The sequence below is a fragment of the Crocodylus siamensis genome, chromosome 13 (assembly GCF_052110815.1).
Source record: "Crocodylus siamensis isolate JL-2025a chromosome 13, ASM5211081v1, whole genome shotgun sequence".
In the NCBI taxonomy this organism is placed as follows: domain Eukaryota; kingdom Metazoa; phylum Chordata; order Crocodylia; family Crocodylidae; genus Crocodylus; species Crocodylus siamensis.
Window position 1 is genome coordinate 23,140,290 of NC_143407.1, and position 15,953 is coordinate 23,156,242.

At 47.3% G+C, this 15,953-nt stretch overlaps 1 protein-coding gene across 6 annotated transcripts in view; it reads right to left on the reverse strand.

The window, feature by feature from the left end:
• COL26A1 (collagen type XXVI alpha 1 chain) overlaps positions 1-15,953 on the reverse strand; it is a 314,212-nt gene that overhangs the window by 241,524 nt on the left and 56,735 nt on the right. For 5 of the 6 annotated variants that reach the window (XM_090025116.1, XM_090025113.1, XM_090025111.1 and 2 more), the window contains exon 3: positions 10,756-10,859. In XM_090025116.1, coding sequence (XP_089881242.1) covers positions 10,756-10,859 — 104 coding nt within the window. The remainder of the gene's footprint in view (positions 1-10,755; positions 10,860-15,953) is intronic. The other variant, XM_090025112.1, reaches the window with a different exon arrangement.

Consider the following 15,953-nt stretch of genomic DNA (forward strand, 5'->3'; position numbering starts at 1 on the left):
GTGAGAGAGAGATGGCGCCAGTGGCTGAGAGTTAGTTTGTGAAATGGAGGCTGGAACAGAGTTCCCAGGAATGAGCAGCCCAGGAAGACCATCAAGGAGCCCAGTGAGGAAAGAAACCAGGGCAGGTAGGCCAGCATGGTTCTGGGGCGTGACCTAAAACTACACCCTGCTGGGGAGGATGGTGTGGTGGGGCTGTCTGTGGAGGGGCAGTCCCCAGAAAATGCCACACCTGTGCCTCCCTAGTGAAAGGTGAGTATTGGACACTGGAAAGTCTCAGCTCCCACTGCCTTGTGTGACCCTGTGGAGGAGAAAGACTAGGGGAACACACCCTGCAAGCAAAGCAGCAGGCTTGCATGACAGCAGAGGGGCCAGGAGGGCCTGAGGCCCAACACATGAGAGTGTGGCCTGGTGGGAGGCTTGAATAAGAACAAGGCCTAGAGAGAGGCCGAGTTAGAGGCCTGAGAGAATAAGACCTAGTAGGAGGTCTGAATATGCAGGAGGCCAAGAGTGAGGCTGAGTAGGGGGTCCAAGCATGTCAAGAAACACCTGAGGCCTGAGTGGGCCATAGGCTGAGTGTGAGATACCCAAGGCCAGAGAGGGCCAGGGGCTGGAGTCAACCTAGAGTGTGGGGTAATAAGCCTGACACCTCATTGTAGAGTATACCCTGACTTGGGTGGCCTGAAGGTCTGTGAGGGGTCAGCACCAAGACCAGGTGCAAGAGATGAAGCCTGAAGGGCTGTATAGAGTAGGGCCAAGGGGACCTGAAGCGCCATACAAAGTAGGGCAGTGTCACTGAGGCCCAAGGTAGGGGCAGAGCAAGTGTGACCCTGCTAAGGGCAGTATGAGAGAGTCTCAGCATGGAATTAAGTTTGGCCCAGTTAGGGGCCAAGAGAATTGTTACCTGTATGTGATGCCATCTCCGAGGCATGGGACATGGTAAAGGGAAGGTTGGAGCTGTGTATTATGCCCTTAGTATCAGGGCATTAAATGGGCAGCCTCCTGCCTAGAAACAACTATTTAATTCCAACAAAGGCGTGGCAGATGAGTCAGGTGGGAAGACTGCCCTAGACAGGTGGGCAGGCTGATATTATGACCAGCCTCATGATGGCCCCCTGTCATAATGTGCAACCATAAATGGAATACAAAAACAAGCTAACATAGTGACCCAAACCTTAGATGACCCTGAATTTAAGATGACCCCCCAGTAATTAGATTCTATACACAGAAAATGTATACACTTTTTATAATTTTCATAGAATCTAATTATTGGAGGATCATCTTAAATTTGTAACCCCCACCAACTATTGAAGGCAGTGGGGGGAAAGGCAATGAGGAGGGCAGTAATGGGACATGCAGTGGAGGGACATGTAGTAGGGCAGGTGATAGTGGGGGTCAGTAATGGGACAGGCAGTAGGGGGCAGACAGTGGCGGTAGTTGGGGGGGCATGCCGTTTGTCCCCTGCGGCCTGCCCCTCACTCCAACTTGTGCTTACCCCCAACTCCAACTTGTGCCTACCCCCCCCCCAGCCTCAGGCCCCTGCTCTGCCTTCCCCATCCCCTCTCCATGCTGCTTCTACCCCTTGCAGCCTTGGCTCCCCAACCGGCTTCCCCACCCCACCCCTGTAAAAGTCTCCATCCCCATCTGCCCCTCCACCCCCTTTACCTTTGCTGTGACATCATCAGGCTCTGACTCCACTGCAGCTATGTGCTCTGAGCACAGCTTCAGCCCAGCCCCATAGCAGCAGGGCCAGGCTGAGGTCATGCTCCATGCTCCAGGCTGCAGTGAGGATGGAGCCTGATGGCATCAGAGCAAAGGTAAGGGGGAGTGCAGGGGAGGATGAAGCGGCACAGGGGAGGAATTTGGTATGACAGGGGGGTAAGGCTGCAGAGGGAAATAATGGGGAGGAAGGAGGGTGCAGAAGCAGCTGGGCGCAGTAGCAACTGTGGCTCCAGCCCTGACCTGGGTTTGGGGCCAGAGCTGGAGCTGTGACTGCAGCAGCTGCCTGACCCTGCCATCTCATAGTCGATTCTAAGACAAGGGGCTTTTAATCAAGTAAATATTGCATTAACTGCTCCTGTCCATCTAATGACAGGACACTGCAATACTTTGCTTTACTACACTTGATCTTAGTCTATAAGAGGCTGAGACGTATTACATTCCAGGGTAGTTACACACCTGTGCCCTCTAGATCCCCATATAATTTAGACAGGTGAGCAAAACCAAACTTACATGGGCACAAATATATTTTCTGTCCAGGCTCTAGGTTACAATGTATCAGAAGCTAAAACCTATTGCATGGCACCAACCATCTACTACATTCAAAGTGATTTGTACTATGATAGTACTTTGGAGCCCTTGGGATGGGCCAGGACCTCTTTTTGTTGGATGTTGTATAAACCCATTAAGTCCTGCACTAGTGTTGCATGAGAAAAATACTGCACTATTTATTTAGAGATGGATAAACAAAGGCAGTTATGTTCAATGAGTTACCTAAAAGCAGGTAACGAAACAACAACAGAGTAAAGAATAGAGGCTTGATTCTAACATTCAGGCTAGGGACAGAAATCACACACAAACTGGTATAAATTATCGGAAGCCATTTCAAATCCGTAGCAGAACAGAAGTTCAGTGCACATTAATGGCAGAAACCGGTTTAAGATAAACGTGGATGGATGTAGTATCAGACTTAACTGATTTAGGCTAAACCAGTCTATTGAACTTCTGCCTCAGATTCCCTCCAGGTTCAAGTTAACTCATAGTCCCAATGCATCTCAGGATGCTTTGCACCTCCCCTGCAATGCCCCCTCCCCCTCCCAGCGTGAGCAGGCTAGCCTTGGCCCAAGCTGTGTGCTCCAGCTGAGCAGGGAGGCATGCTCTAGCACCCTCCCAGTTTCTGGTCTGGGCCACTGCAGGCATGTGGCTTCATTTTTGGAATCAAAAGGTGAAGCAATAAGCAACTGAACAGACATTCAATCTACACAGCTTAAACTAACCTGAGAAGATTGAATTGATTCAGCCTTGAGCTTTTTGACTGTCTATACTTAGTCCTAGTCTTCTGCTACAGTCATTAGGTAGCCTAACTGCCCATCTTAACTTACCACCATCCAACTCCTAATTTACTTGTTTCTGCTTATCCTGTCATGGAAGAAGGAAACCATTCTGATACAAAGCATACACGTTAGTTTTACGTTGGTGTATATCTGTGGAAGTAAACTGAGTTTTTCCTGATTTATAACAACAAATGCAGCATCAGCATTAGGTCTCAAATGTGAGGCTAGCCCAGTACACAGTTAGCATTCAGATACCTCAGAAGGAGGTAACCTAATACACAGTTCACTCTCATCTATAGACCTGGGAGGTGTTTTTCAATTAAACAGAATCCAACTACTAGAATTTAACAGTGGCAAAAATACAGTGGAATGCCTTTCTTCCAACTTACTTTATCACTCCAATATTTTGGCTTTACTATAGGTTTACCAGGAGCTTGAGAAAGAACTCTAGTATGCTGTTATATACACAGAGGACAAAGAACCACATTACCCCTTTTAATACTAAGATACATTTACCTTAGTGGTTTCCCAAAGGCTGCCTGCTAATGAGGTGAGGAACTGGAGGATGTAAAATAATTTCAGAGGAAATGTCCAAGGAGAGTGGTCGCTCCTTAAGGAAGAGATCCTCCAAGCCCAAAGGAAGGTAATCCCAACAAGGCTCAAAGGGAGCAGGAGAGCACACAAGCCTCCGTGGCTCACCAAAAGCATCCGGGAATGTCTCCTTGCTAAAAAGGAGGCATATACCCAATGGAAAGAAAGGGTCATCACCAGGGATGACTATTCTGCAGTCGCTCGGGAATGTATGGGGGCAGTTAGGAAGGCCAAGGCAGAGATGGAATTAGGACTAGCTTCTCAGATTAAGGACAATAAGAAGTCCTTTTTTAAATACATAGGGGGCAAAAACAAGGTCCCGGGTAACATGGGGCCCTTGCAGGATGCGTTGGGGAATTTGGTCATCACACCAGACGACAAAGCTAACATGTTTAATGATTTCTTTGCCTCTGTCTTCCTAAGTAGGGACCAAAACAGCCACCTCCCTGCTGGGCCCCCCTCGGGCCCCAGGGGAGGTACACCTGGGCAAAAGGTTAGCGAGGAACTAGTTAGGGAGCTTCTGGAGGGGCTGGACGTATTCAAGTCGGCCGGCCCAGAAAATCTGCTCCCTAGAGTCCTGAAGGAATTGGCCGAGGTCATTGCAGGACCCCTGGCACGGCTTTACGAGCGCTCGTGGTGCTCTGGTGTGGTGCCGGAGGACTGGAAGAGGGCCAACGTGGTTCCCATCTTCAAAAAGGGGAGGAAGGAGGACCCAGGAAACTATAGGCCAGTTAGTCTTACCTCGATCCTAGGCAAGCTGTTCGAGAAAATTATGCTGGCACACATCCATGAGGGACCAGCAGGGGGCAGCCAACATGGGTTCATCAGTGGCAGGTCCTGTCAGCCCAACCTGGTGGCCTTCTGCAATCAGATTACCAGATCATTAGATGCAGGGGTAGCAGTGGACATAGTCTTCCTGGACTTTCAGAAGGCCTTCGACACTGTCTCTCACCCCGTTCTCATTAAGAAACTGGGGAGCTGTGGTGTCAACGCCCACACAGTCAATTGGGTCGCCAACTGGCTGGAGGGCCGCACCCAGAGGGTGGTGGTGGACGGGTCCTTCTCAACCTGGAAGGACGTGGGCAGTGGGGCCCCCCAGAGCTCGGTCCTCGGGCCCACGCTGTTCAACATCTTCATCAGCAACTTGGACAAGGGGGTAAAAAGCACCCTGTTCAAATTTGCTGATGACACTAAGATGTGGGAGGATGTGGACACACTAGAAGGAAACATCAGGCTTCAATCAGACCTAGACAGGCTACAAGGGTGGGCGGATGTGAATAGGATGGGATTCAACACAGACAAGTGCAAGGTGATGCACCTGGGGAGGAACAACCGGCACCATACCTACAGGTTGGGGAACTCCCCTCTTGTCAGCACAGAGGCGGAAAAGGATCTTGGAGTCATAATTGACTCCAAGATGGACATGGGCTGGCAGTGTGGGGAGGCAGTCAGGAAGGCCAACCATACCTTGTCATGCAGCCACAGATGCATCTCAAGCAGGTCCAAGGATGTGATCCTCCCCCTCTATGTGGCACTGGTCAGGCTGCAGCTGGAGTACTGCGTCCAGTTCTGGGTGCCGCACTTCAAGACGGATGTGGATAGCATGGAGAGGGTACAGAGGAGGCCACTCGCATGGTCAGGGGGCACCAGGGCAGGCCCTGCGAGGAGAGGCTATGGGACCTGAACCTGTTCAGCCTCCACAAGAGAAGGCTGAGGGGGATCTAGTGGCCTGTTATAAACTAGTCAGGGGGGACCAGCAGGCACTGGGGGAGTCCCTGTTCCCCCGAGCGCTGTCAGGAGTGACCAGGAACAACAGTCACAAGCTGGCAGAGGGTAGGTTTAGGTTAGATATCAGGAGGCGCTACTTCACGGTCAGGGCGGCTAGGATCTGGAACCAACTTCCAAGCAAAGTGGTGCTAGCTGCTGCCCTGGGGGGTTTTAAGAGGAGGTTGGATGAACATCTTGCTGGGGTCATTTGACCCCAGTATTATTTCCTGCCGTGGTGGGGGGTCGGACTAGATGATCTACTCAGGTCCCTTCCGACCCTAGAAACTATGAAAGCACATCAATTTTGTTTGTAGGAGAGAGGCAATGCAGTTCACTGGGTAAGACACCACTTTATTCACATGTGAAAGCACTTTGCACCAATATACACTATCACTAAGGAAAATATACCATATGTTGATACAGAACTAAGCTTCTATACTGAATAGGGTTTATAATGCAATTAATAATAGAATGTAATATACTTAATAGGTGGCTGGATTAGGTGATTTTGAGGTCCCTTCCAGCCCTACTTTTCTGGGAAGATGAAAATGTGACTATTTGTCAATCCTTAAAGATTTATAGAATAAAAAGGCATCCCTGTCTTAATCAAATTATTCCATAATTATTTTCTCTCTGCTTCAAATTCTCCTTCCATTTTAGTTCAGAAGTTACTCTTCACTTCCCCTTTCAAGAACCACTGTGTACTGTTCCTGACAGACTGGTTGTCACATTCCAGTCCAGAGGCCACTTTGTTTCAATGGCAGCCAAGTTTTCCCATGCTCTGATGCACGGTGGGAGATGGGTGCCTGAAGTTCGGAGGCCACTCTGAAAAATGCAGACATGTGTACATGTATCGTGTCTGGAATCCTTTCAGATGAGAAGAGACACACAAACTCTAACAGGCAGATAAAACTTGTCCCAAGAACAAGCACCCAAAGAAACAGAAAGCATGAACTCATTTAAGCTACTGCTTAAAACATGTTGACCGACTTCCCTTGTCCTAACCATATTTGTTTAAAGATTATGATTTTAAAAATAAACAAAAAACAGTTTAAAAGCCGTGATAGTGTCACATTAGAGGTGGAGAGTTACTTTGTGACTGTTCCCTGCCGAAATATTCAGACTCTCTCATCATGTTGTTTAGTGGGTAAATTATATATTGGCTACCATCCTAACTCTGAACAGAAATCTATGTCAGATTTTTAAAGTAAAACAAGATCCTCACTAGCTGGCTAACATTAACACAGTACTGAGCCCTTGGATTGGCTTGGGACACTTTTCCTCTCCCAAGAGATTCATCTTGGCTTTGAACTCTGAGCCACAAAGAAAAAAAAATAGAGGGGGTAGGGTTGGGGTGAGGGGAAAGACTGGGTTGAAATGTCAGCATCATCTTGGATTCAAATCAATCAGCTTGATGCATGATTGCAATAGCTAAAACCACTTCACCTCTGCACTGCCCTTTTCCATATGTTCTTTATATCAGCATTCGGCAGACTGGGTGGCTCAGTGGATTCATTTCCTGTCCTAGGTTGGGCTCCAGTTAAAAAAAAAACCCAGAAAAATAAAAAAAATTATCATCTACTGACAGTTAAGCTCCCCAGACGTGTATGTGTCAAGTCTCCTGCTCTGTCCAATGCAGAGCAAGGGGTTTCTTGAAACAAATGCTTGAAGTCCTGGTGCAGCTAGTGGTTTTAACCATCTAGTCCACTTGCTGGTCAGAACGCTACAAAACAAGGAAGGAAATAGCCGTCACGTTTCAAATGCTCAAGTGTCCTTGGTGTTGGGGCTGGGAGGGTCATGGGCAGAGTGGCTTTAAAAAGGAAACATCAAAGCAGGCACCCCCTATTCAGCTTATTAAAAGATAGAGGATGTCTTGCAACCACCCCCACGCACCAGGCTTTCTATAGCCAAAATTGTTGTAGACTGCAACGCAAGAGTTAAATTCCTGAGATAATTTTAATCTAAACAATCTGCAGCCATCAGCATTAAGTAGGTGCCCGCCAGCTGGTGATAGTTAAGTGGTTACTTTCTCAAACTGAACCTATTAGCCTAGGGTCAGACACTTGGCGATACTTGCACTGAGTTTAACGACTGTACATTCTGTCAATGTGCACGTTACCAGTGCAGGGGGTTGGGCAAGGATGGACGGAGGAGATATTTCGGTCAAGAAGGGTTGCAACAAACAAGCGGCTAATGGCAAGAAATTCAGAACGTGGCAGAACCAGCCTTCCAGCCCGAGCTGCCACCGCTACAAGGGAAACCCCCGCCCAAATAGGGGCAGGCCGTCCACACTGCTCCACAATAGGCTGCAGGCAAAGAGGTTACTGAAGTGTGTTTTGAGTTTTGTTTCCCTAGATCCCCTCTTTCTGAGGAGATGCTGTAGCTGTTTGGGGAGGATTAAGACAGAAACAGGTGGGTCATTCTTTCTGAACCTTGCACTGCAAAGTGGGCACCTATGAACCTGAAGAGGTATCCCTAAAATTTGCATCTTCAGCTCCTTTCCCCCATGAACCTGAAGAAGGGTACCTTGCCTGAAAACCTGTCTGACACCTCTCCCAACTATACAGTTTGTCCACTAAAAGCTAGCACCAAAAAAACCCAATGCTTCTCTTATATTTCCTGAACTATTGCAGCTATAACACCACTCCAACCCTACTGCTTTAATGATTTTGCTTGATCATAATTATCTATAAACTTTATCAACCCTCAGCATGAAAATACAGTGTCATTCCATGATCCATTAGGAAAGGGCCTGCAGTCCCCAAACAGAAGGAAAGGATAATAAACCTTAAGGCTGAGATCATCTATGGTGGTTACTATCTACAATATGTGTTAAGTAAGAGAGGATGGGGTAGGTACAGTGGCGACAGGTCTTTCATGGTATGGACAGAATACATGTTAAACCAATGAAGGCAAATTCTGCCATCAGTTATACCCATGCAGCCACACATACATCTGAGTGCTAGATGTACTCACATATTTAAAGAAACAGTTGCCCAACATCTAGTTTAAATAGTTTGAGGTTCTACCTCTGTTCCTAGCCTTTTTCTTATGGTCCCCCAAATTACATTACATTTTTTCCCCCCAAAGTGCTCTTTCCCCAGTTCCTTGGTGAAACTGTACATGCCTCTCCCCAAGGGAAACTGACTGTACAAGGAAAAACAGATTTTTTATAACCAGTTCTGAAAGATATATTAAGTAAACAAAATGAGAGAGAAAGAGAAGAGGCTAGAAAGAGCTTTCATCTTTCTAAGATTAACAGCAGCAGATAAAGAGATTTGATTCTCAGTTGATGTCCCTTTAAGTAAAATATATCTTAAATACAGAAACTCAAGAGTTCAAGCAATTAAGATCAAAGCTATTTCTAGAAAGCTAGTGGCAAGTCTCAGTTCTAGGGGTAAGGGTCACTTTTGTAGAAGCTGGGATTGTCAGTTGCTCCAGATGTTTTCAAAAAGCCTGTACATGAAAGAAGGGCCTAGCTACTGGCTTTCAGCTCAACATGCCAGCACACTGTATTCAAGCCTGAAAGCACAGTTCCACCTCAAACACTGACTGCATAAAATTGTCACCTCATTCAACAAAGCTGTTCCCAAGAGGATGCAGGGTCTGATTTGCTGACTTTCACAAGCAAGCTTCTGCTGATTTCCATTTAATCCTGCAGAGACAGATCCGGCACTGTGGGAGGGAGCTGGGTTCTCTATTTTGCACTAATAGAACTGTTTACTAAGCTGTAATCACTTACACCTGTACAAACCTATTGACGGCTAATGGGTTGCATACATACTGCAGACGGACTCAAACCAATTCAAAGTCTGACTCAAACCGAATCTTGACTGTTGGGTGGGGGAGTTACCAGAATGCCACTATTGGAACCACCTGGTCCTTTGCTGTAGTCATTAATGCCACTGTTCAGTACCATGAGAGCTAAGTGCCCAGCCAAACCTCAGGGATGCTATTTCATTGCATTCCCTGAGTAGTCGCTTTCCCAGGCTCATGTTCATTAGCACCTGGCTGCAATGTAAAGCTCCGAGCTGCAGGTTTCGCTCTGTATAGCTTTCCTACTTTTACAATTGTGTAAGCTTTTCAGAAGCTTCTGTTTCCACCGCAGCCTGAGGATGCCAGCCCAGGATCACTAATCTTGCTCCCACATCTACCACGGCTCTCACAAGACAATTTTTTTTTTTTTTTTAACAGTTGTTTGCAGCGTAGTGAATACAATGGCATAACAGCTCAAAAGAACTAGTGCTGATTGTAACCCAACACAGTTACAGATGGCAAAGTATGAGATATGTCAAATTCTTCCAACAATTTCTTGCCTGCCGCTAAGTCAAGTCACTCAGATCCCAATTTAAAGACAAGCAAACCCAGGGCCCACATTTATCCAATTAGCTTCCATTTTTATGCATGTACGATTCATAGGATACCAATTCCTGTGATCCCATATTGCCCAAGGCTGAAATTAAAACAGATCTAAGCAGAGCACATTTGTAAGCACTAGAAGTAGAAAAGCTACAAAAAGCAGAGGAGGAAAATGCACACAAAATTCTTGGTATCTGTCAGTTGTAGGGAGAAAATGGGAAAAAATTCCCCTCCTTTCTTTTCTGGAAAAAAGCTCCGTGTTTTATTAAATATGAGACATCCAATACTAAGTGTATCCCATGGAACCCAGCAATTATACAAGGGTACTAGGGATAGTGAATCATTTTGGTGCCATTTATGCACCATCTCTGGGAGAACTACCTTGACATGGACAGGTACATAGAGGCTGACCTCATTACACACTACAAAGCAACTTTCAAGGACAGTCAAGTAGATTCCTTTAGAAATGGTGGCTTGCAACTCAGTTCTCAATGACAGCAGTAACTGATGGCAATGGAAGTTAACTTTACTTCAAGATGTGTGTGGGATGTGAGGAAAAAAGTGTGGGATGAGTTTCATCAAATGATAATGTGCAGGATCCAGGTTTTCCAAGGGATAGCATAATGGGAGCACCAGACACAAGAAATGCAATATACCCACCCACCAATGGGAAAATTACATGCTCCAGACATGGCTGAGCATGCTGCTACTGCACTGCCCCCACCACAGCTTTCCGAAAGGGCAAGGGGCATGTATGTAATTTTGCAGGTTCAGCGGTTACAATCTCTTTAAAATTTGCCCTGCAACAGAAAAAAGTGATATTCGGTTTTATGTGAAAACTTCAAGGGTTTCAAGTTTTTATTTTTTTTGGAAGAGAGGGAAAGTCACAGTGAACTAAAGAAAAAATAAGACAACTCAGTCAAAAATACACTCTCTTAACTCCCCATTAATGTGCTGCAGGAACAGATATCCATTTCAATTGACTTACCCTCTTCGCAGTTACTCCCTGTGAACCCAGGACAGCATCTCCACTCCAGGGCAGTCACAGTTCGGTAGGACATTTTGTATGTGGGCCTGATAAGGGTCCTGTAACTAACACAAACAAGAAGTTAGCAGACCACACCATCCGTCCTGTAGGGCATCACTGCCATTCCCAATACTCCTGGAAGTGCTATTTCATTTCTTTCATGCATGAGAATGCACAGATCAACTGCAGAGTGAATGGCAACATAACAAGATGCAGAGCAGTTTGGGGGAGAGATCAACATATTGTTGGTCTGATCCTATAGTTCTTATTCTTCACATTAATTTCTCACTGCCCTCTCACACTTCCTTCGTAAGACAAGCATGTCTTAGTCACTCCCAGCTTTAAGAACCACCCCCCACTTAACATCCCTTGAGTCTCCATTGAATGCATTTATTACAATAACTGTCTAGACTTAATCTCCTCCAATGTCAGCCTCAGTCTCTCTCTGTGGACATCAAACTATCAACTCAAACTGAACATGGATAAAACATAACTCCTCATCTTCCCTGCTTCCCCCCTTCTTTGATAGTTGCAGATATAATCACCAAGGGCCATAACCTGGGTCTCACCTTCAGCTGGATTCTCTCTCAGCTCCAACATCCAAGCTGTGTCTAGATGGCACAGCACAGCCCCATGCACACACAAGCTCCCAAACCACAGATCAGGTAGCCACATTACACCAACATGACTATCTTATTGCTTGTTCACGAGACAGTGTTCATGTAGTGGACATGGCATGTCTCCAATTGGTGTTGCTGTGTGTCATTCAGACACACTCCAAGTCTCAAAGACTCTTTCTACATAGCATCTAACAACATGGCCAAGGTTCTTGCCCAGGATTTTGTTATTTGATGTCTTGATTACTACAACTGTCTTTTCCTCAGTGTTGATCAATGCAATTGGACCTGCTCCTACCCAGCCAGAACATTGCTAGAGACTTTTTTTTAAACAAACATTCACCACATCGCACCTCTCCCTGCATCCCTCTATAGTCTCACCCTTCTCTATCACATGTAATGCAAGCACCTTCAAGGTCCTCTAGAACTGGACCTAACCTGCCACCTAATCCTCTCATTCAGTAGCGAGTGAGAATTTCACCTCTAATCTGTTCATTTGCATACCTGCCTCCATCATCCACTCGGTACATTTTCAACAAAGCACTAATTACTCATCCCTCACTGCCTGCCATACTTGGGAGGAGCTTCTTATAAATATCTGCAAAGTTTCTCCTTATCCTCTGGTAGATCCAAGGAGCTGGAGGTGCAGTGGTATGATCACACCTCACCCACATTTGATTCCTGCTGCCAGTGTAAGGAGGAGGGTCCTGGCTCCTCAGCAGGGAAGTGAGGAGGGGGTGGCTGTGAAGGAACTGGACTGACTTCCCCAGGATCTCTCTGACTCAGCATCACCAGCTATAAAGAGCTACTTCCATGCTCTGGGCAGAACGGGGTGGGGGTGGGGGTCGGGGTGGAAGTCTGTGCAGACTGCCTGAGAGCCACAGCATTCTCAGTACAGCTTGGGCTCCCTGCATGCCAGCTACTGCTGCTATGGTGTGGGCACAGGTGCAGGCTCCTCCTGGGGGTGCTATCACATCTCGCAGAGGAGGATGGGAGAGGGGAAAGGGGGAGATAAGTGAAGCATAAACTCCAGAAGCCAATTTGGACGGGGCACCAGGGAGCCCATGCTGGGGTGGGGGGAGAGATTCTGCAAGTGTTCACATGGATACTGCAGCTGCAACTGAACCACAGCTGCAGCCGCTGGCGCATAGGGAGCTCGAGCCATGTCTGATAACACTGCCACTGCTGAGGTCAGATTATCGAGGCACTATTGGAGCCTCCAGGTTGGCAGGGGACAGCCAGAAGGGTCAGGCAAGGAGCAAGTGCAGGGAGGGTGAATGCACCTGCTGCTGCCACTGTCCCCAGCTGACCCAGGGCTCTTCCGGCCCCGCTTCAGCCAGGGCCCTTGGGGGAGCAGCTGACAGAGTGCTGGACTCATTTGGGACACTGGAAGCAGCAGACAAGTTCCTTCTCCCTGTCCCCACTCCCAGCTGTTAGGGGACCCACGGACATGGGGGACTGGCACCCCCATGCAGCTGGAACCCCAGGACTAGTGGAGGACACCAAGGGGCCACTCAGGGACCACATTCAGGAAGGAGGGGCCCACCTGCTATTATTTCCCGGCTGGCCTGGGTGCAAAAAAGCCTCCGAGTTGCTCCCACCCTGCCCCAACTGCAGACTGTAGGGAGTGTCTACATGGGTGGGCTCAGCTGGGGACAGCAGTAATGGCAGCAGCAGCCCCCATTTTCCTGCCGCCAATGCCCCCAGCTGACTCAAAGGCTTCAGCCACGCAATACATTTTCCCATGGTCTAAAGGGCAATGTCAGTGACATCTGCCACAAAATCCTGGATCCACCCATGCCTTCTTCAAATCTATTCTTTAAAAAGTTCCCCTTTTTCCCCCATAATGCCTTAAAAAACAGAGGGCTACTGATGCACTGAGCCCACTGTCTATTATACTGACCAACATGCTCCCGTCAATTAGTACAAAGCATAGTGTCTTGTTATATGTTCTGATTGCAGGCTCTTTGGGGCAAGGACCACCTTTGTGCCTGTACAGCACTGGACACAATAGGATCTAGATCCACAGCTGGGAGTTCTAAATACTACTGCAACATCAAGAATTAAAAAAACCCAATTCTGCTCAAGGATCAAGACGAGTTCATAAGCATTTAGCTCCTGGGACTGGCGGCAACACCAGTCTTCCTGATACTGGATGCAGGCTGCACCCAGCGCTGGTCCCAGGCAGCAGAAGCAGCCTCCTGTGATCCAGTAGGCAGATCGGGAGTCTGCAGACCCGGGAAGAGTCTGGCAGAGCTCCGCAGCCCTCCTGGGGGTGTGGACAGGTCCCCAGTCTGCCTGCTGGATGACAGAAGGCTGCTGCTGCCGGTTCATACTGGCACTGGGCAGAGCCTGCACCCAGCACTGGGAAGACTGGTGCTGCCGCTGGCTCCAGCCAGCAGCAACAGCATGCTGTCATCCAGTGCACAGATCTGGAGGCCCGCATCCCCAGGAGGGCTGCAGGATGTGCCAGGATCCTCCTGGGGGGTGCAGCCCCTGGATCTGTACACCAGATGACAGGAGGCTGCTGCTGCTGATTGGGACTGGTGCTGAAGCCAAGTAAGTCCAGCTTCAAAACTCAAAACATTTTGAGTACCCTTGTTTCATTTCAAAGTTGTTTCAAAAGTTTTAGTTTCATTTCAATTTCACTGTTTCAAGCTCCAAATGCATCAAAGCAACTTCGAAATGAAACACCCAGTGAAATTTTGCACAGCCCTACCTAGCATCATGGATACTTGGCCTAGTTGCAGACACCTTGACACTGTTCAAAATATACATATACTGGAACACGTTTGGAGTGATGATACATCTCAGTCTTGATATATGTGCACAATAAGGCATCTGCTTGGTAAATTCTGGAGTACTCTTTTGTAAGCGTGTCCCTACAAAAGTCAGGGAATTAGCTTGCTTTAAGATGTGCAGGGTACTTGCTGTTACTCCTTATGAAGGTGCAAGAGAACATAGATAATTTCAACATGTGTAAAAGTTGTACTTATTAATTTATTTTTATATTTATACTTATGTTCCATCAAGAGGGGACTAGGTAAGTACAAGAGAGACTAAAGACCAGGGCTGTAGAAGATTTATTGATTCAGGAAAATGTAGAGGGCAAAATAAATGCGCACCAGTCCAAAGTCAAATTCTACGAGGAAGAGCCTGAGCCTAGCAATATCTAAAGGCGCCAGCCAGTGAAGCTATAGCACCCCTTCCAGTACTACTTTAATCTACAGACCAATTAGGAAGAAGGATTCTCAGAAGATATGTCTAGGATCCCTCAACTGGCATGGGCTGCCCTCTGCTGGGATGATGGAGTATTTCAAGCCTCCAGCTGCTTTAAGTGATTATGACTTTGGAGGCAAAACCTTGTAAATCCACAAAACAGGTACAACACAACTGGCAGAAGTTCAAATTTCCTTACCAGCAGGCCACAGCCCTGATCCAGAAGGACCCCTTGTAGCTATGAGGGGAGTAATTCAGTATGCCTGGGACATGCAGTCTGCACCCTCCCTGAAATGCCAACGAGGACACCAAAAGTGATGTAGGCACTCAGGGTTCCTACAGGCGGGCAGGGAGCCATCTCCAACATGCTGGAAATCCAGTGCATTGGAGCAGACTTGATTAATAAAATCTTCTGGAGCACGGAAATAAATGCATTCTATCAGACTCTGGCATCACATATATCAGTTTCCCCATGCCAAAATATGGCGGCAGGGGCTTTGAACTAAAACTTGTTCAATGAGCTTTAATTCAAAGTGCCCCACTGCCATTTTTCAGAGTGGGGACTGCCATTTTTCAGAGTGGGGACTGCCAGTACACTAACATTCAGGCACTTCTAATTACTGCAGCTTGTTAATTAAAGCGCTCCCCCCAACTCCCCGTGCCTTCTGGAGCATGTGTAAAAATGCCATCAAATGACAAGGCTAAACCAAGCCAAATCGTTTCACCTAGTTCTTTGTGCTTATATACTTCCCAACTGGGGCAGCAAAGGGCCTTACAGTCACTAGTGAGATCAATCATTCAGCACCACTCTGACATAGGTAGACTTTCATTCGTTCCACACAGATGGGAAACCAAAGGCCTAGAGGCATTAAATGCTTTGCCAAGGGTCCCCACAGAACACAGGCCTCCTTACTGCCAGTCTTGCACCTCAGGCCCTACATAAGCAGTTGGAAGTTCATGACTTTGTCACTAACACTACAGCTAGCTTCGACCTAAACATGAAAGCTGCTGTCCCATTCCCAGTCACTGGAGCCAGTGAGTCTCCAAGCAGGCGGTGATTTTAAATCATTTCTGCCAACACCAAGATGTTAAAACTCTCTCAGACTTCATAATGAAGTGCATTAAGCCGCTTGAGTCATGCTGGAATCTTGGCAACAATCACAAAATTGGGGAAGCAGTAGTGGTTTTACTCTTCAAATGAGTAAGGACCTCAGAGGACATGACACTTGGAGTTCAGCTAGCATTGCCACCCATTCTGAAGGGCCCAGAAGCACCTTGATATTCATAGCTCTACCCTGCTTCTGTGAACACGGCATGCCAGAC